The sequence below is a fragment of the Zophobas morio genome, unplaced genomic scaffold (genome assembly GCF_036711695.1).
Source record: "Zophobas morio isolate AGI-343-1 ecotype UQ-CSIRO unplaced genomic scaffold, CSIRO_AGI_Zmor_V1 ptg000131l, whole genome shotgun sequence".
Classification (NCBI taxonomy): domain Eukaryota; kingdom Metazoa; phylum Arthropoda; class Insecta; order Coleoptera; family Tenebrionidae; genus Zophobas; species Zophobas morio.
This window is the reverse complement of record NW_026972236.1, coordinates 488,408-508,478: the sequence shown is the minus strand read 5'-3', so window position 1 is coordinate 508,478 and position 20,071 is coordinate 488,408. Positions and strand designations below refer to the sequence as shown.

The 20,071-nt window shown below is 33.6% G+C and overlaps 2 protein-coding genes across 2 annotated transcripts; one reads left to right on the top strand and one right to left on the bottom strand.

Annotated features, from left to right (window-relative positions):
- Positions 1-4,343: 4,343 nt before the first annotated feature.
- LOC135145179 (superoxide dismutase [Mn], mitochondrial-like) lies at positions 4,344-6,645 on the top strand. Its single transcript, XM_064077281.1, has 6 exons — positions 4,344-4,449; positions 4,522-4,647; positions 4,703-4,786; positions 4,846-4,994; positions 5,250-5,350; positions 6,511-6,645. Exons 1-6 carry the CDS (start codon positions 4,344-4,346, stop codon positions 6,614-6,616), a joined length of 672 nt encoding a protein of 223 aa, XP_063933351.1. The 3' UTR covers positions 6,617-6,645.
- A 1,477-nt stretch (positions 6,646-8,122) lies between these two features.
- On the bottom strand, positions 8,123-9,247 carry LOC135145159 (putative uncharacterized protein DDB_G0286901). Its single transcript, XM_064077257.1, has one exon. The coding sequence runs from the start codon at positions 9,245-9,247 to the stop codon at positions 8,123-8,125; it is 1,125 nt and encodes a 374-aa protein (XP_063933327.1).
- Between the last annotated feature and the right edge of the window lie 10,824 nt (positions 9,248-20,071).

The window sequence follows — 20,071 nt, the reverse complement described above, 5'->3', positions numbered from 1 at the left end:
CGTAAGTCTTTTCTAAAAAGTTTTATGGTATAATACTTTTAATCTTAACTTCTTTTCTATACTCTAAAATTTTCAAAAGCTAACATCAAAGATATAAAGTAAAAAAAGAAACTACATTTCGACGCCGTAGTATTTCACTAATAATGGGCGGAATATTTTCTTTCTTAAAAAACGTCCGCGCTGTAAATAGGTTGTGTTTCCTCTTCTATAGGCGTTTTTGATCAGTTTAATCATGTAGGTTTTTATAGTTATGTTTTTAACCATGGCGAAATTCGTTAATCAGTTTTCTCATCCCGTAAAGGCGAGTCAGAAAGAGGATTTGATTATATAGGTTTAAATTTACAAGATATTGACGTACTCTTTCCCTTATTTCGATTAAATTTTTAAGCTTCTGGCAGGTTGAAGCAAAATTTTAATTTTTTTTAGCAATAGTTTACTACAGACGTGATTTTTAATTCAATGCTGTTTAATCTACTTTCCCTCTACTAGTTCAGGGTGGGAAAACTGCAACTTCCCTGATGCTGCCTTGGGCCACCAACGAAAAGAACGGATGCGCTTTTCACAGCTAAATAGCATATATCATTAAAGACGTATTAGCAAAGTAATAACGATATTACATGTAATGGAATAATCAAGTTTTAATATCGTTGTATATGTAAAATATCTATTTACAAGTTAACAAAGTAAACTATAACTTTAGTCGTATCTCCCCCCTGCTTGATTTAAAAAATCTTTTGACCACGAGCCACTTGGGATACCAGCGATAGTCATAATCAAATGCCTGCCTAATATGTTGTGATGTCTACTGGCTCTAGTAAGCCGGTTCCCTAAAATTTTATATTCTCGAACAGGCTCTAGGTTACACTCTCTATGTAGTTGACTGTTGCGCACTAACCAAGGGGCGTACATCACCACTTGAAGCCGCGACTTTGTATTATTGTACTCGATAGCATGTTTGCTTGAGGAATAAGCCCAGGCAATAGAGACATAAACCATCAGCGGGCGTATAACCAATTATATAACAGAAGCTTAGTTTAGACACAGTTTGCTTTTCCTGCCTAGTAAGGGATATAAAAGGGTTATAGCATTGTTTTTAAAAACGAAGTAAGATGCGGAGTCCAACTTAGTTTGTCGGCATGCATTAACCCGAGATATTTAACTTTCTTACCTCGAGGTATGACAATTAGGTATAGGGATACTAGGAGCCTGGGGAAATAACCTTGTTTTATTCATAAAGCTACTTTTCGACACGTTAATTAATAACCTCCATTTGAAAACCATGTTTCAAGAGTACTGTCAAATAAGACTGCCTTTTTTAAAGTTAACCGGGCGTCTTTGAGCGATAATATAAGACTGTGTCATCAGCGTACTAAGTTAAGGAGCCTTGTGGCACACCCATTTTTGACTAATAGAGGACGTCAAGGCACGTACTCTAGTAGTAATGATTCTACCTTGTGGGTATGGGTGTACGACCGCAGTTAAGTAATTGGAAGCTGGGAAGTATACCATCGTGCCATTCTCAAAAGCCTTTTCAGTATCGAGATAGACTTCAGCTGTTACTTTTCTATTGTTAAAAGCTTTTGTAGTTTCTTCTGGAAACCCAAGTATTTGGTAAATTGTGGAGTTATTTTTATTGTGACCAAATTTAGAATTTAGGCATGACGCACATACTATCTTCAAAATTGTTGTAACCTAGAAATGATAACCGGTTCCGCCATCTTTCCTAGGCAGAAAAACAAGCTTATTGGGCGATAATATTTAGTAAAATGACTGGGGTCCTAGTTTTAGGAATAAAAATTATGCTTATATACACTGTTTGGGCAACTAGGCAGTGGTAAGTATTTAATTAATAATCTTGAAATCAAAGGGATAGCTCGAGGAATTAAGTTTTTTAAGTGTTAAATTAGAAATACCGTTGGGACCCAAGTCTTTTCCTTTCGTTAAAGGATCGGATAATGGTTCTAAATTCCGCACTGTTGGTAAGCTTAAACCTTGTTACATGTGTTAGATCTTAAAAGTCAAGCAATAACTAGTGTGGACACGTGTTTGGCATAGTGTTCATTATTGAAGGGCTCTATTCTTTATAGTTGAATGAACCCCCATTGAGTCGGCAAATGCCTCTACTATTTCGAAGGTCGTCCTCGCTGAGGTATTTAGCGCCAGGGATGGGCGGTTGTTCTTTGTCCCAGAAGACTATTTTATTCTGCCTCTCCTTAAAGCAAGTTTTTAATTCTTCCTTAACTCGAGTGTTAATCTTGTTGCAAAGTTTTTTGTCGCCTTGAAAATAAGAGTTCATAAATCTTGCCCTCAACTTTCGCTTTCTCTTTATCAGAGATCTAATATGGTCTGTGGCCATATTGCTGGTTTTGGGTTCTTCAAAAGAAGTGGGCTTACTATGGACCTCTTTTATAGCTCCTTCCGTTTGCAAAACAGTAGTGCTAATTTAGGAGCTTCTTCAATGATGTACACCAGGGTATTAAGCTTTTGTCTAATTGTTCCCGAAATGTTGGCCAACTAGTTACCTTTTTAACCCAAGTACTCGAGGGCGACTTATCTTCTATCTCTATGAGGATGGGGTTATTTTGAAGAGAGTTCAAATAGCGTATAGACGATGACAAGTACGTATATATTTTTTGTTACCGTGATGTTTAAAAACGTCGCAAGTGCCTTTGGCGGGGGCGATGCGTTGGGCCCTTTGGATCAATAACAATTATTTTTTTCGTTGGCTATTTCGACCAACCTCTTTTTATTGGCACTCCCCTGCTTGCTATTCCAGAGGTCTTTACAGTTTAAATCTCCAGTCAATAAGATACTGGAAGAGTTAGCAAAAATCTTATCAAATCAGATTTATGCATTACCCTGTTGGGTAATTTGTAAACAGCAATTATATCGACTTCCCCTATAATCACGCCGACAGCTTCTAAACTTACCAGGTCGAAAAAATAGAGCGCTTGGTGGATAATGTTTCTTTCAAGGTAGCTAGCCTCGCACTTGTAAAAAAAATAGTTAGGTACTCCAAATCGATTATCTTCCTTTAGATGTGTTTTAGAGATGAGCATTTTGTCCAGGGCCACTCGGATAATAAGTTCCCGTAGTTATTTACTTCTTGCAGGAACTAGGAGCTGACCTCTATTTTTTTTAACTTTAAAATTAATACAAAATAACTCCCTCATGGCCTTTGCCAAATGAGAGCTAAAGCAAAGGTAAGAGTGCAACAAAGTTTTTCATCATGTTGTTTAAGAGAGCTGTATTAGTTGCTTCAGCTGATAGTTCAGTTTAGTACGCTGTGCATAGCTTATATTTTCCTCAACGAAACTTTCAGGGTTCTTGGAAGCTTTAGTGGAATATATTTATAAATTTTTTTCATAGGTGCAATTTTCGGGTAGTATATGCATCCTCTATAATTTGAATGAAGCTACCCTTGGTAATTTATGCAGGTAGGCTTTTTATTCTCGCCTTAAGTGACGTCGATCCGATAGTACCAGCGTATTTGACGATTTGTAGTTTGACTTACAGTATTCTCTATCTCACCTATGGCATTGGTAGATCCTTCCCCTTTTTTCTCAAGGTTCAACCGATACGGGCGATATACCCTATACCTTTTAAATTATAAATGCCTGCTTCCATTTAGGCAAGTGGTCAAGTAGAAGAGACAGAGGTTGTCTTCTTTCTTAAATGAGCGCATTCTAATCACTACAGAAGAGTTGAACCCTTGAGAGATAAGATCCGCCTTTAAAGTTTCCGTATCAATCTCTGAAAAAGTACCTCGAGTAACTACCTTTAAGTTCTTTTTCGCTAGGCAGCTGGTATGTATTATATTCACAGAAAATTCCGTCAAGAATGTCAGTTTTCGGTCGGGATCCGCAGAGGCTACGTTCACAGGAATTCCTAGTCTTAGGCCCTGGCGCTTTTTATATCTATTTTGTCGTCGATAATCTGTTGTTTGATAAATTCCCAAGCTAGTTTGTTACGAATTATATCATTCATCGTCTTGGTTACATTGTTGTGAAGACGAAGTATAGTTTTATTAACATACAATCCCCCAGTTCTCGCAAATACAAACACCTCTGATTGATTTTTCAGAGTTCCAATTTATAAAGATATAGTGTGTAAGAACTGAGACTTCCTAAAAGGACAAGACTAATTAATTGTGTGAAAATATTAGGTGTGTACAATTTGTGCCACCCGGTAATCCTGCGAGGGTTACCCGCTTAGTAATTGATATGTTTACTCTCCACAAAGGATCTAAAATAGAAACTTCCTTATAAGGAACGCCTGGGGAGCTCTATAAGGACCACATTCTCTCGCACTTATCTTTTTGTTTATTCATCTTTTCTCTCATGATGCGTAGGTTTCCTCGAGAGCTTCTAGTGGTTAAGCCTTTTTTTCGGTACCGTTGTATGCATACGTTACCGGATCTACCTTATGATTACGATGCCCTCGAACCAGGTATAGTAAATCTATTATTTTTAAGATAATATGCGGTGATCCTCACACCCATTAACAAACTGCTTCTCACAGTTATATCAAGCGAAATTATGAAAATTCACCATGCAAAGCATCATAAAGCTTATGTTGACAATTTAAATAAGGCGGAAGAAGGTTTGCAAAAGGCCCTCTCTGAAAAGGATGTCTCTTCTCAAATAGGTTTTTTTTCTCTATGACTTGAAACAGTTCCTTCGTATATTGTTGTTTCTCAAAGCATTCCACAATGCACTAAAATTTAATGGCGGAGGACATCTTAATCACTCCATATTTTGGAATAATCTAGCGCCAAAGTCTCGAGGTATAAGAAAATATTAACTTAATTTTTTGATTAAAAAGCGAATAATATTCCTACAAAAGGTGGGGGCTATTTAAATAATGGGCAGCTCAAGACTCAAATTGAGAAGCAGTTCTCTTCCTTTGCTAAATTTAAAGAAGTTTTCTCCTCTCAAGCTGTTGCAATCAAAGGTTCGGGCTGGGCTTGGTTGGGATATGACACAAGAACAAAGGTGCGCAAAAATAATAAAAGATCAAATAAAAATAAATTTAAAAAGTTTTTGATTGTTTAAATATAATTGTTTTTAATTTCATTAAAATTCTAAAAGTTTATAATTTATTTTTTAAAAAATTGAATTATAATATCTTTATTATAATTATAAAAAATAATAAAAATTTTCTAGTTAACTTTATTAATTACAAAAAGCTATCTAACCTTTTTTTCCTGTTTTCTCTTTTAAATACTTAAAAATTTGGTTGCGTAATAGAATCTTGCTCTTGCTACTTGCCAAAATCAGGATCCTCTCCTTGCTACGGTCGGCTTGATACCTTTACTGGGCGTGGATGTTTGGGAGCATGCCTATTACTTGTGCGCTGATTTCGTATTATTTATATTAATTTTAACGAAGTTTTTATAATAACAATTCCCTCTTCGTAACACCAATCGTGTAGATGTGCCCTAGTGAAATAAGCACGTTTGTATAACCTTTCGCCAGCTTCTATCACGTTTCCCTTTTTTTGATAAAAGCGATTCAGTGTTTGATAAAAAAAGTCTAGAACCTTTTATTTAGCGGAATTATTAAAAAAGATAGAAGAAGGCTACTTATAAACATATAAAGGGGAATAAACAATTTTAATTTTAAATTATAATTCTTTTTTATTTTAATGTTATATTTATTAAAAAACCTTTTTTTAAAAAAATAAACTGTTTGGTTAAACCGTTCTGATTTGTGCCTTTTCGCAGAAGGTATTATTTAATATCTTTTTTTATAATTTAAAATGAAATTAGTAATCTCCGGACAATCCACTGTTACTATTAAAACGCTTTTCCTATAAGTACACAAGACTTGCCTTCGTTACATCAAGAAAGTAATTTATAGTATGGTCTCGTCATATTCGCTGTATTTGTCGGAAACAACTAGATTTCAGAACATTCAAACCTTTAAAATCTTCTAACAATTTTTAAGGTTACAGCAATCTTCGCAGAAAGAAAAATAATCAAACTTTTATATCTTCTTTTTTTAGAAATAAACTTTTTCCCATGTTTGTAGGTGGAATCCAGAAAACTTACCTTCTGTTTTTTAAAACTTTTTATTTATTATAAATAAAATCTAGCTCAAGTTACTTGCTAGCTTTCATTTATTAAAGGAAGGCAGTAGCTAGTTTTGTTATAGGATTTTTATACGTTATGGAGGTTCAAGTAATTTATAGGGAAAAAAGCTGTGAGATCCAAATTTTATTGTTGTCTTCAAGTTAGTAGCACCCGATTGTATTATTTTTTTCTTTATCTTTACATTGTAGGCCTCGGCCTTTTTAAATCCTATGTTGTATAATAATTGTACAACGCTATTCAAGGCCATAATATTTTCTTTATGTTGGTTCTAGCTGATTTTGATCACATTAGTGACGCTATCGTGCGTTACTTATTTATTATCTGTTACTTGGCATTACTTATGTCTACTGTCTTCCAAGATCTCTAATATTTCTTAGCGAAGTTCTAAGCTTTACGTTATTCCTACTTTCCACTAGGCAGTACAAGAACGAGCGGCCCAAGTACGTAGATGCAATTTGGGAGATCGTGAACTGGAAGAATGTCGAAGAGAGCTATCAAAAAGCAGTGGAGTTTTCAAATTAATTTATTTTATTTTATGGAGCAACCTAATAAATACTTTTCCACACGGTTAACTGGGTTTTTTCATTTAAACTTATCACATTAGTCTAGTTACCACAGAAACACTTTTTTGTTCTTTAATAGGCAGTAAGATGCTTCAATCTTCACAAAAAATAATTATCTTTAGAGGTTGCGCCAGTTTTTGAAGACCTAATCCTGTTTTTTATACTTACTTCCTCGATGAGCCTTTTACTTGCTTTAAATAGTTCTTAAAGATTTTTCCTGCTCTCTTTTTACTTGTTTCAGTTATAGAAGGTAAAGGCGGTGTCATATATTGTATTTGTCTTGTAAGTTTTTACTATTGTTAACCTGACTAGCTACTACTATCGCCAATTTATAAAGTGAACATGTAAACTTCTACTTAGCTGGTAGTATGATTGTGTAAACTTGTCTCTTAGAATAAACTCTTTAAACTGTTTAAGTAAGTATTAATTAAACAAGTAGTTTTTGATATGTACCGTTGTGGAGCGGTAGAAAAACGGTAATATCTTCTGTACTACTCTTAACTACGTCTAACATTTAGTTAAATTTCGGTGATAGCAACCGAATTGTATTTAATGTTAAAAATTGTTTACTATTTAAAACTTGCACTTTAAATAATTCCTCTTCTATTCTCCGCTTCAAGTGAGACAAAACAAATTGCTACCCCTTATGGCGGGCGCGCCGTGGTTTCTTCGCAACGACGCCTTCCATTAAGACTCCAGATTGAACCTCTGAGTAACGTTTGTCGACGCAATGCTACCGCCACCCACCCTCCGCTCAGTCGGCAAACCAACCGATTACTGGCAAATTAGGACAAATACAAAATTTGGATGGTGCACGCTATCGCCGATCTCGCACTGAACTCTAAATATATAACATGGGTTAGGGTCAGAGTTATTATATATATATATTTATATGAGATTGCTTTAATGCAAACCTTAAGCTAATGTGTACGCTATCACCCTGTTGAGAACTCGTAAATTCGGTGTTTTCTTCTACAACCCGACCGAGCACCAAGAAATAAATTAATAAATATAAAAATTCTTTATATCGCTTTTATGCTTTGAGCAAGACTCGCGTGAATAAATATTTTATGTTGTATTTTAAGAGAAAAGCTGTGCCATACTACATAGAGACCACTGCTAATATAATAGTTTAATTCTTAGTAATAGTAAGATTTTGCATGATATAAGGGAAGAATATCTTCCAGGTAATATACTATTAAACAGAGATAACGATTTCTTTTGAGTAACCATTTTTAATAAGTTTAAATACTTACAATTAACAATAAATATAAAATTCGTTTTGTTGTATATAGGATGTCCTGTTCAATTAAAGCGTTAGCAACGTAATAATGATATTTTTAAGTCTTTCTTCGCTTGACGGAGCACATAACTTAATTTAAGATTTTAATATAGGTAGATTTATCAATTACAAGTTGCTAAAAAGGAAAAGGTACATTCATTATCTTACAATAAGTACAATAGTTTAAAAGTCTGTTTTAATCTCTAAGTTAGCTAAAGCGGCAGACGGTTCAGTATAGGGCTGAGATAAATTCTGTTGAAGATTAAATTGTTGTAAAAGTCCCAGCTGTTTATGAAGGTTATGACTTTGTTGAAAATTGGGGAGTTCTAACCATTGTTCACTAGGCATCGATTTCAGCCCGCTAAGTTGCGTAGAAATTGACGAGTTCTCTGCAAGCTGTTGACCAAGATTTTGTGTTTCATTAGATATAAGCATTTCATGAATAAGCAAGGTATTATCCACTTCAGCAAGTAGTTTAGATGGCTGAAAATTATGATTTGTGGTTTCGTTATTCAATATACTACCAGATATAACTGGTTGAAGATTATTGTCAAAGGCGTCTGCAGATAAGATGTCTTCAAACAATAAATTCGAACTGAGGCCAACAACATCAACCCTCGGAAAAAGATTACTATTGTTATTACTATTATTATTATTAGAATCTGTACTGTTATTATTATTATACCCATTAGTGTTGTTTTTATTAGCTGTGTTATTATTATTGTTATTAATATTATCAGAGGTAGTGATAGTAGTATCGCTATTTATATTATTAATGTTTTTGCCGTCACTGTTATTATTTCCATTTCCCGTTAGGCTTTTGTCGTAACTAATATTAGTAGACTTATAGTTGTTACTTTCGGTTCTATTAGAATTTGTGGTAGAGGTGACTAAGTTAGCATTACTGCCGCTAATAATACTTTTAAAACGGTCATTACTGCTATTATTAACATCTTTGTTACCAAAATTATTAAAACTATTACTACTATAACTACAATTTATGTTATTATTTAGGTTATGTTTAACAGTGTTACTGCTAGCACTGTAGGTATTATTTTTGTTTTCATAATTGAGAACGTCAACACTTGAGCTACTAAAACCGCTTCTGCTAAATTTTTCCGTATTTGTGTCGTTGTTTACCGTTAGTATGTTGTTTAAGTATATGGCATTAGGGGCCTCCCTTCTACCATTATTATAGTAATTTTCAGATGTTTGATTTAATAAAGGAACGGTTGCACTCTCCAGGTGTGACATAGATATGCTTTTCTTAAGATTATTTAGCGAATTCTCGCAGGGATTTACTAGCATATAGATAAAAGAATATATTAATGGTCTACATGTTTAATGCTTATTATAATAATGAAAACTAATAAATTTTTCTAGCTGTAAAACATCGATTTAAATTTGTAAAGATGAGTATTACAGTTATACTGATAATCAGAAGATTGAGAGCTCCCAAAATTGAATATATTAACTTTGGTTACGTTCTCATCAAATAAGTTATCCTTTTTTAAATTTTCTCCTAACCTAAGTACATCTTTTGAACACGGAGAAAAATATTGGTTTTTTTGTAGCTGTAGTAGTTGACTTTTATCTTTAAGAATGTAATCCATGGGAGGTGGAAAAGGGGCAATATTTAACAAAGGAGTTTTGTAGCCAAGGCCAAAATAAGAATTTCTATTACCAGTATTAGCCCTTAAGGGTAAGTAAGATAAACCATTATTTGAGTTGTAAGTATTAAAAGGAAAAGAATAGGCTTCATTATTTATTGCCGTAATTCTAGGTGCAGAGGGATCCTTTTATGCCGTATTAAAAAAAATATTGTCAACCATTTCATAATGAAATTATAATGATAATAAAAACTTTACGACCAAGGGCAACGTGGAATTTATTGAAGATTTCTCGGTGGTTCGTACAATTGAATTTAATTTGAATCGCCTGCCTCTAGGAAACAACCTTAAAAAGATTAAAAACGGCCAACTTTATAAAAATGCAAAAAGGAATCTATACTTTGAATTTTGACTTTGACGTTGTCTTTGCATATGCTCCACTTGAGTTGACCCAATTGATTCCGGCTGATAAGAGTAAAAACAAAACTTTTTGCATTTTTGTCCTTTTTTATTTGGGGACATTAGCTCCTCAATAGTAATAAATGTTTGGACGTAATAAGTTATGATCCTTTTAGCTATTATTATTTATAACAAAAATGCAAAGTTCATTTTAAAAATTGCTTTGGCATTTTATTTGCTTGTGTATTTAACGAATTTATCGTTATAATGAATAAAATACTTAAAAGGAAATACAAACCAATTCTAAGCTCCCTCAAACAAATATGGCTAATTTAGAGTTCTTAAGCAATTACGACGCCCAACTTGTTTCCATTTCAAGTCTGCATGAATTTCATTTTAAACTATTAAAAGAAACTTCTTCAATAAAGGAAGGATGGTGGGCTCTGCTAAGAGCGCATGGAAAGCTAGGAAAAATGCAAGAAAACTTAAAAATGTATCAACCCTTAAAAGAATAGCCTCTTATGTGCCGAAAATACATAGTGGGCTTTTGTAATACGATTATATATGAGGCCCCTACGAAGAAGAGGAAATGGCTAAATAAATGCTTTTCATTCTGCGCTGTTTATTAGCTTTCCAAAGAACATTTTGATAACGTGATTGACAATGTAAAGTTTGTATTTGCCATAAACTTTTACTTTTATATGAATTTAAATTCACTTCCTTCACCAAAACTTGCAATTAATTAAACTGTATATGTGGATGAGTAAACATGAATGTGCAATTTTGTAATAATAAAGTTTAACCAAATTATTTGCCTGCTACACTAGTGGAAGTTAGTTATCAAAACATTATTGCAAAATTATCCTTGGGTGTGCAATGCGGTTGGTACTCCTTTACTTAAAAATAAAAACTTTTAAAAAAAATTTAAGTGCTAAACTATGTTTATAAAATGACATTACAGTTGAATAACTAAATTTTTAAGAGCAACGAGTACCTATCAAACGAATATAATTATCTTAATAAAACCTATATCGGGTTTTTTTGATATAAATGGTTTTGCTAGTTGCGGAGTCTAAAACTTTTTTTTCAGGTGGAAGTATAGAGCTATAATAAAAACTATTTCGGGTAAAGGGCTCAAAGCAAGTGTTTTCTTAATTACCAACTAGTTTTGCGCTTGTATTTTAATTTTTCTTAGTAAATGTTGCAAACAACGTATCAAAGTATTCACCTTAAAACCTAATAAAATACGAACAAGGACTTTTAATGGGGCCATTGAGCGAATCTTTTAGATTGCTTTTTTTTTTTTAACCCGCAGGATGCTTAAGTCCATTTAATATAAAAGTGATTAAAATGTCTCATAAACTTGGTTACTAACCTAAAATTTTGTTCTTAGGTTGGCATTGTCAAGCACAAGGCTTTACGATAAATTTATTGAAAATTATGCATGGTTAATTACTACTTTAACTTCTATTTTATCGTTAACCTTATGTTACTCATATAATATATGTGGTCATGGGCTTATTTTAAAGCCTTAATAAAAGAAGTAAATACAGGACCAGATTTACATTTGGGATATTTATAGAAGTATTCACTGGAAGAGCTTGTGTGCAAAAATAATATCGTTAATTTGAGAAAGTCTTGTCGTGAAAGTGTAAGTTATTTAATAATGTTATTTTTATGACTCATAAAAAGAAAAAATAGATGCTTTGCTTAAAATACATTATAGAATAACTTAAGTGAAAGCTTAATTTCTCAACAATAGGATCGGATAAAATCATTTGCAAAATATTTGCCACAATTAATGCTCCACGGCTGCTTAATAAAATATTTGCTTAACATGTTTAAAAGATCCACGTGCCAACTGTTTAGTCTATGAATATTTACAGAGAAAAAAAAAAGGTAATTAAATTTAGTTTTCTAAAACGAATCTCTTGCCGCAATCTTTAAAATTTTTTGAAGTCATAAAATGAAGTTTTGATTGTATATTCTGAGAATCAATATGTTTTTACTTAAAGTAATAAAGGGACTTAATATAAAAGCTGGTAATTTTGAACAGTAATACTTTTCTAGCTAGTTTTCTTTTCTTTGCATAGAGCATACATATAATTACCGCCAGTAAGACAGACTTACTAAATCTTTTTAGAAAAAAATTCCTTTACTTTTAAATCGAATTGTATATAATATTTTTAAAAAACATAATAATCGATCCAGATATCAGTTTTTAAGAAAATCCAAATGCATAGCTACCTTACGGACTAAACACAACTTTAATTTTGTAAATCAGTTAAAATATAAATTTTTTGTAAGGTGCACCTAAAATGGGTATAAAAGAAGAACACACAAGAAAAAAGTCGAAATAAAATCAAGAATAAGCTTTTATAATACATTTTTACCTACGCTGTGATTACTCAACTTATAGGCCCTCCTACTCTCTAAGGTGTAATTTTCTCGCATTAATAATAAGTAGGCGGTAGTTAACTTTTAAAAACTAACTTTTGTTAGTCAATTTTTAAATTATATGGAATAAATAAACAATTAAGTTTATTTGTAAAGCTTCATGATGCTCACGAGACAGAAAGTTTCATAGAAGACTGTATAATTAACGTTCCATCTGATGTTCCTTTTAGTTAATATTTCCTCATTGCTTTCTTCCTAGTGCATATTTACACTAAAAAACTTTACTTTACTCTGACTTTTGATTTAAATTATTAATACCTGATTAGAGACTGATGTTAAAATTTTATTTTCTTAATTTATATGTTGGGATTCGTTCATGGAATTATTTAGTTCTTAAATTATTAAGGTTTTTCACCTTCAATTATTATTATAAAATAAATTATTATTTCTTAAATCTATATCTTTTACATAGTTAACGGTTTTAGTACCAAACTAGGCGAATTTAATTTATAAAAATCATAATAAAGCTCTATTGCGGAAATGAAAAGTCTCAGTATTTTTACTAAATATACTGGTGATGGTATGAATCCACTTACAGTGCGCAGTTAAATAAGATAGATTGCGTTTTAATTTATAATTTTAATTGGTAAGTTTAATCTATCAAGATTATTTATAAAATTGTGTATATATATATATTCGTCTCCAGGTCGCCTCGGGCCTTACACCCAAGACTGCCCTCCCGGCGGGATTCTTAGCGGCTTTCCACTACATTAGGCAGAATGGCGGAGGCCCGAGCCCGATATTTTCCGCTTTTTCACTCCTTCGAAACAGTCACTATAGCTCTATAAGGCGTGCTCTAATAACATCGGCAGAAGAAGGAAATTCAGATTAAGCGGCTTAAGGTCTTAGTAAGAAGACCGGCCTTACTATGCCAGTGCTAATAAAAAAATATTTTTATTTTATTTGTGGCATCTTTTCTATCTACAAGGCTGTAAAGAAGTTTAGCTTTTTTGTCTAGAGGACAGTTTAACGTATTGTTTTGGCCTACAGGGTTGAAAAGAGCGTTGTCAGTAACTGTTTATAGGATAATTTATTAGTATATTAGCGTCTAAAGGGCGGGTGATCATAAAGAGCCTAAGAGCTCAAATGAAAATTTTAAACATATACTGTATATACCTTTTGAAGTAATTATAATATAAAAGTTGAAGTAACCGTCAAAAATTTTATTAATAAGTTTAAACTCCGGTATTAAAAAATATAACTTTAAAGAAATAGTTACATTTTAACTTCCTTTATATGTTGCAGCTACATATTTAGCAGGTAAAATTGGGCAATAAACATTTGTCCAGCAAAGTGCACGTGGAAAATTTGTTCACATTACCATATTTAGTTAATTTCATATTATACCAACGAACTGCACGCTTAGTCTCTACCCATTGAAATTTTTTTTTTTACTCGCGCGGTTTTCCTGCCATTTTTGGACGTGCCCTGTTGACCTGAACATATAACCTAAGATTTACGTTAAATACTATTATCCGATTCGTATAGCGCGTATTTGAAAACTTAAACTTAAATCTATAATTACTGACTATTTATAACATAAACTTTGCTACCATGGAGCGTCACTCTGCAGGCACTGCTAGCAGCGAGATAATTTTACTAACCTGTTGGCTGAGAATGCTGAACTTAGAGAAGAATTAGAGGCTTTAAAAAACAAATTAGATCGCTTAGAGAAAGTAAGTTGCGACAAAGTAATTTCTAAAAGACCTAAGGAACCTTTGGATCTACCATTATAAAAAATGAAAACAATAACAACCCTTATTTCCCTCTCCAAATTCTAGTTGAACCTTGTTTTTATAAAGAGGGGTTACGTAGACAGTGTTATGGTAGAGACCACTGTAGACTTAATAGATAGTAGTGTTAACCATACCAACAACATTAATTATATAAATAATAAAAGCTATAACAACAGTAAAAAAACGAGTTTAAAAACTGTAATAACAGTAGTGCTGATAATAGTAACTTTACTAATAATAAAGATTTTAAAAAATATAAAACTAATAACTCTAATAATGACAGGCCTAATCAAGTCTTTGAAACCTTTTCCAAAGACAAATTAAGTAGTGGAATAACTACGCTAGTCGTGGTAACAATACCAATAATAATAGTAATACTAACAGTATTAATTATTTAAAAACTAACAATAACATATATAATAATAACTCCCATATAAGCAACCAGCCTAAATTTAATAGGATACCTCCTATTATAATTCGTAACAAACTAGCTTGGGAATTTGTTAAATAACAATTTATCCACAATAAATTAGATATAAAAAGCGCAAAGGATCTAAGTCACGGAATTCGTGTGAACTTAGCCTCTGCGGACGAATATCGAAAACAGACATTCTTGACGAAATTTTCTGTGAATATTATACATACCAGCTCCCTAGCGAACGAGGCTTAAGGTGGTTATTCATGGTATCTTCGCAGAGTAGGATAGGGAAACTTTGAAGGCAGATCTTATCTCTTAAGGGTTCAACCCATCTGAAGTAATTAGAATGCGCTCGTTTAGCCAAGGATAACAACCTCTGCCTCTTTTACTCGTTAAGTTGCCTAGATGCGAAGCGAGAATTAATGATTTAATAAGTATAGCTTATATCGCCGTGTCGTTGAACCCTTAAAAGAAGAGGGAGGATTGGTCAGTGCCATATATGTCAACTATATGGACTTATAAAGAAATACTGTAAGCTACAAATTCTTCCAATGCGGTGTCCCTCGAAGTCCTGCACAAAAAGCGAGAATAAAAAGTCTACCTGCGCCAATTGCCAAAGGGAGCATCCTTAAAATTATAGAGGATGCATATACTACCCGAAGTATGCACCTATGAGAAAAATTTATTAAAATAATTCAACTAAAGCTTCCAAGAACCCTGAAAATTTCGTTGAAGAAAATATATGCTATGCACAGCGTACTAAACTAAACTTATCACCTGAAGCAACTAATACAACTCCCTTAAACGACATGATGAATAACTTTATAGTAACACTTACCAATGCAATCAGCTCTCATCTGACTAAGACCAAAACGAAGATATTTCAAAATTTAAATAATTTTAAAGTTGAACGAATCGAGGTTAGCTCTTAGTTTCTTGAAACTTTTGGCATTGGAATGTCAACGGCGTTTAGTGCAAGAGGCAAGAACTACAGGAACTTATTGCCCGAATGGACTAGTCACAATTTTCATCTCTGTAACACATCTGAAGGGAGTTAATCGATTTAGAGTACCTAACTATTCTCTTTTCAAGCGCGACAGGGAAGATACTGGAGGAAAAAGCGTAGATGTCCTAATTAAAAGGAATGTTATCCACCAAGCACTCTATGTTTTCGACTTGGTAGGTTTAGAAGCTGTCGCCGTGAATACTGAGCTCTGACAAATGGGAAAGAGGATATACTTGCTGCTTATAAATCACCCGATAAGGTTATGCATAAAGTTGATGTTGATAAGAGTTTGCGGATTCCTCCAACATCTTAATGTCTGGAAATTTAGACTGTAAAGCCCATTGTGGAATAGCAGGCGAGGGAACGCCAATGGAAAGAGGTTTGCCGAGATATAAAAAAGAGGTTTAATTGTAATTGCTCCGAAGGGCCCAACGCATCGCAGAGTTGAAGGGGCTTGAGACATTTCAGATATTACTGCAACACAAAATACCTACGTGCCTGTCACCGTCAATACGCTATTTGAACTCTCTTCTGGTAATAACCCCATCTTCATAAAGATAGGGGCAAGTCGGCCTCGAGTATTGGGGTTAAAATGGTAACTAATTGGCCAACATTTGGGGAACACATAGTGACGCGCACCATTGAGAAAACCCTCAATTTAGATACGGCTGTTTTGTAAATGAAAGAAGCTATAAAGGAGGCTATAGTAGGTCCACTTCACTTGAAGAACGCGAAATCCGCAATATGAGCTAACAGACCATTTCAGATCAGGCGAAAATTGAAGGCAAGGTATATAAACTCTTGTGTTCCTGGCGATACAAAACTACAACAAGATCAACGCTCGAGGTAAGGAAAAATTAAAAGCTTGGTTTAACGAAAGCTGGCAGAATAAATTAGAGTCTTCTGGGCCAGAGAATAATTTCCTATGGAAATTAACAAAGTGCATTTGCAGGCTCAATGGAAGCCCACTCAACTGTAATAGATTTCCACAATAATGAACAACATTCCAGGCACGTGTCCACCATAGTTACTGCTTGCCTTTTGAAATCTAACATATGTAACTAAGTTAAGCTTGCCACCAGTGAGGAACTTATAATACAAGAAAAGCCTCAGGTTCCGACGGTTTTTCTAATTTAATGCTTACAAACTTAACTTCAGGAGCTATTTCTCTGACTTTAAAATTAATTAATCAACTACTTACCACTGTCTACTTCCCCAAAAGGTGGAAATTAGCCAAAGTAATTTTTATACCTTAAACTAGGCCCTCTAGCTGTTTTGTTAAAAATTACCTCCCAATAAGCTTGTTGTGCTGCCTAGGAAAGGTGGCAGAAGCGATTATCCTTTCTAGGTTACCAAAAACTGTGGATAGATGTTCGTCTTGCCTAATTTTCAATTTGGTTTTTCGAAAAAATTACTCCACATCACCAGACACACAGGCTTAAGGAAGAAGCTACGAAAGCTTTTAAAGGTAAGTAGTAATAGGTATGGTCTTTTTAGATATTGAAAAGGCTTCTGATAAAATGTGGCACGATAGTCTAGTTCTTAAAATGATTACCGTCGGCCTCCTTTTTTACTTAACTCCGGTAGTTCACTCATAATTAACAGATAGAAACCTTTACTGCCAGAGTAAGTTCGTTGAAGTACGCTATTAGCCAATTAAAAATGGATGTCCCACGAGGCTCCTTACTATCCCCTTTACTTTTTTCTATCTACCCATTCGACATGCCACAATCGGCAAAAATTAACTTAGCCCAAAACGCTAATTACACAGCCTTATTTTATAGTTCCAAATTTGCCTGCCTGGTGTTTAAAAACAGACTTATTTGACAGTACTTGAGACATGGTTTTCTGCAAGGAGGTTAATAATTAACTCGTCGAAGTAGCTTTATAATTATAACAAGCAGGAGCTACTTTCTCCGATTTCTAATCTCTCGTTAAACCAAACTGTCATCCCTCGAAGGAGGAGGGTTAAATATTTCTGCGTTATGCATGACGACAAATCGAACTGGTCTCCGCATATTCCTTACGTCGTTTCTAAAACCAGACATGCTATAGCCGTTCTGTAGCCTTACTATGCAGGAAAAGCACACTGTAATTAAAAAATCAAGCTTTATTACGAAACAGTTATGCGCCCACTGATAGTTTATGACTCTATTGCCGGGCCTACTTCTCAAGTAAACATATACATCGACTACAAATACTACATCATCGCGTTTTGAGAATGGTGGTGGACGCCCCTTGGTCTGTGCGCAACAGTCAACTACATAGAGGGTGTAACCTCGGGCCTATTTAAGAATATCTTTATACAATTGCACGGAATGGCTTACTAGAGCCAGTAGTTCCCCAACATACTAATTAGGCAGGCACCTGATTATGACTCGTTAGTACCTCAAGTACCCGCGGTAAAACATTCCCTAGATCTATTGGAGGGGGTATACGACTGGTTATAGTTTATTTTATTAACCTACTAATATAATATTAATATATATATTTCTAATAATATAATGGTATTTTATTACGTGTAATATTGTTATTACGTCGTTATTAATGTATAATAGTTAGCTAAAGCGAATCCGTTCTTCTCGTTGATGGCAATGAATCGTTAGGGAAGTTGTGGCTTCCGCACCCTCAATTAATAGAGGGAAAGTAGCTTAAGCAGCAACTGATTATAGTAACGCCTGTAGCTAATCAGTGCTATAAATATATAAATAAACGCTCAGTCTCTCTTGTCTTTGTCTTTTGTATGCAGTTGCAGAATAGTTAAAAAAACTTGTTACCTTCTCTTTATATCAATTATATGCACTACAGCCAATTTGGACTACGCGAGTGGGGGTCTTAACCAATATCTTTAAAAAGGCTGTAAGGTAAGTGCAACTTTCCAATCACTAAGCGAGTGAGGGTTATGTAAAAAGTTAGCTAATACATTAATAAATTTGCACAGGTCAGCTTCAAAAAATAGTTTTAGTTAGTATTCTTAATAACAATTTTTTTGAAACGTTAGCAAAGCAGAGAACAAGGTTTAATTAAAAATTACAAAATATGAGCCTACACGATATATGTAACGAACAAAGCGTGATTGGCTTGGCAAAAATGACGTATCGCTAAGCAATATGGGAGCAGCATTATTTCTCATTTTAGTGTCTTCTTATATCTTACCAGACTGATCCGTTATATTTGGAGGGTGTAAATGTCGTTGACGCTCTCAAGCGCCTATTAATAGCTGTAATGAGCTCGCACTTAATAATTTTCTCTTCTTCCTTTGGGGGTTTACAACTTGAACACTTCTTTTCGGAAGGAACGAATTTGACTGAATCTTTTATAATAAAGCGCCGTCTTTACCTATTTTAAGTTCTGTTGTTCTCAATTTTTGTTCTGCGAACTTTTTAACTCATTTCTACGAGCTTTACCCTGTTTAACCTCCTTTAGAACTAATTCTACGTTCGTTGCTATCTGGCCGAACGGTAGTTCCCTTATCTTCACATATTCAACCTTCTATAATTTACTCCTATCACAACTTTTCGCCCTGTTTATCTTCATAGAACATTATAACCGGCTTGGTTATAGCGTAAGAATGGTGTAACAACTTAATAGAATAACTGAACTCTCCTATTTATTTGTATATAACTGAATATACATAGTTTAAATATTTAAAGTATTAACTTAAATACAATTAGACCTATTAGCTGCGAAAGCAACAAACAAGAAAAACTTCTACATAGTGGGCGCAAAGTTAAAAAGGTGCAGTACTTATAGTAAGATTAAAATTAGTAATTAAAAATTTGGTAAATTATATTTAAATGTTTATAATTCATCGGTTTTTAAGCTTACGAAGTCATCACAAATATGGGAAGTACCGACATTTCTTTTATAAAATGAAGACTTGGGCGTATGCTTAAACTGGGTTTTATAAATAAACTAACGAGTGTCTTTAAAGTAAAAATTAAGTTTTCTTTAAATTCAAAATATACAGAAAGAAAAATTGTGGTAGCTAATATTAAAACGTAAAAAAGAAATCAGAAAAAGGAAAAACACTGAGGAATAGACTACATACCCGTCATACCGAAAATAATTAGCAAATTAAAAAGGGCGAGCTGCAACGAAAAACTGCTCTTATTTAAATTTTTTTTAAAAAATTTTTTTTTGTTTCTCTACTCAAAAAGCTTTAAATTAGTATATATAAAAAATCAAGAACAGTAATACAGCACTAACATATAATCCATGTTTAATTGCTAGGAGATTTACATTGTACTATCTTCTTAAATCAAAAGTCTTTAAGTAAGGTAAAGACTCAAATAAGATATGCATATGTAAACCTAAAACCTTTAATTATTTTCAAAATTACTCATTACCAAGTTATAAACACCCTTTCATGTTTTAAAACTCACCAAAGTTACAGGCATCGATTAGGATAAGCATGACTGTCTAACGCCACAATAATGCAAAATTTATAGGACCGCTGGTTGACAAGTTGAGACCTGCTTCGACCCGCTTGTCCTACTGCAGTAG

What these genes read in the sequence shown, in the direction of transcription:
- LOC135145179 (XM_064077281.1), top strand. Translation starts at nt 4,344, where the DNA reads ATGCGTAGGTTTCCTCGAGAGCTTCTAGTGGTTAAGCCTTTTTTTCGG. An exon ending in TTACGATGCCCTCGAACCAG is followed by an intron (nt 4,450 to 4,521) that starts GTATAGTAAATC and finishes TGCTTCTCACAG; the next exon opens with TTATATCAAGCGAAATTATG. An exon ending in TGGGAGCATGCCTATTACTT is followed by an intron (nt 5,351 to 6,510) that starts GTGCGCTGATTT and finishes ACTTTCCACTAG; the next exon opens with GCAGTACAAGAACGAGCGGC.
- LOC135145159 (XM_064077257.1), bottom strand. Translation starts at nt 9,247, where the DNA reads ATGCTAGTAAATCCCTGCGAGAATTCGCTAAATAATCTTAAGAAAAGC.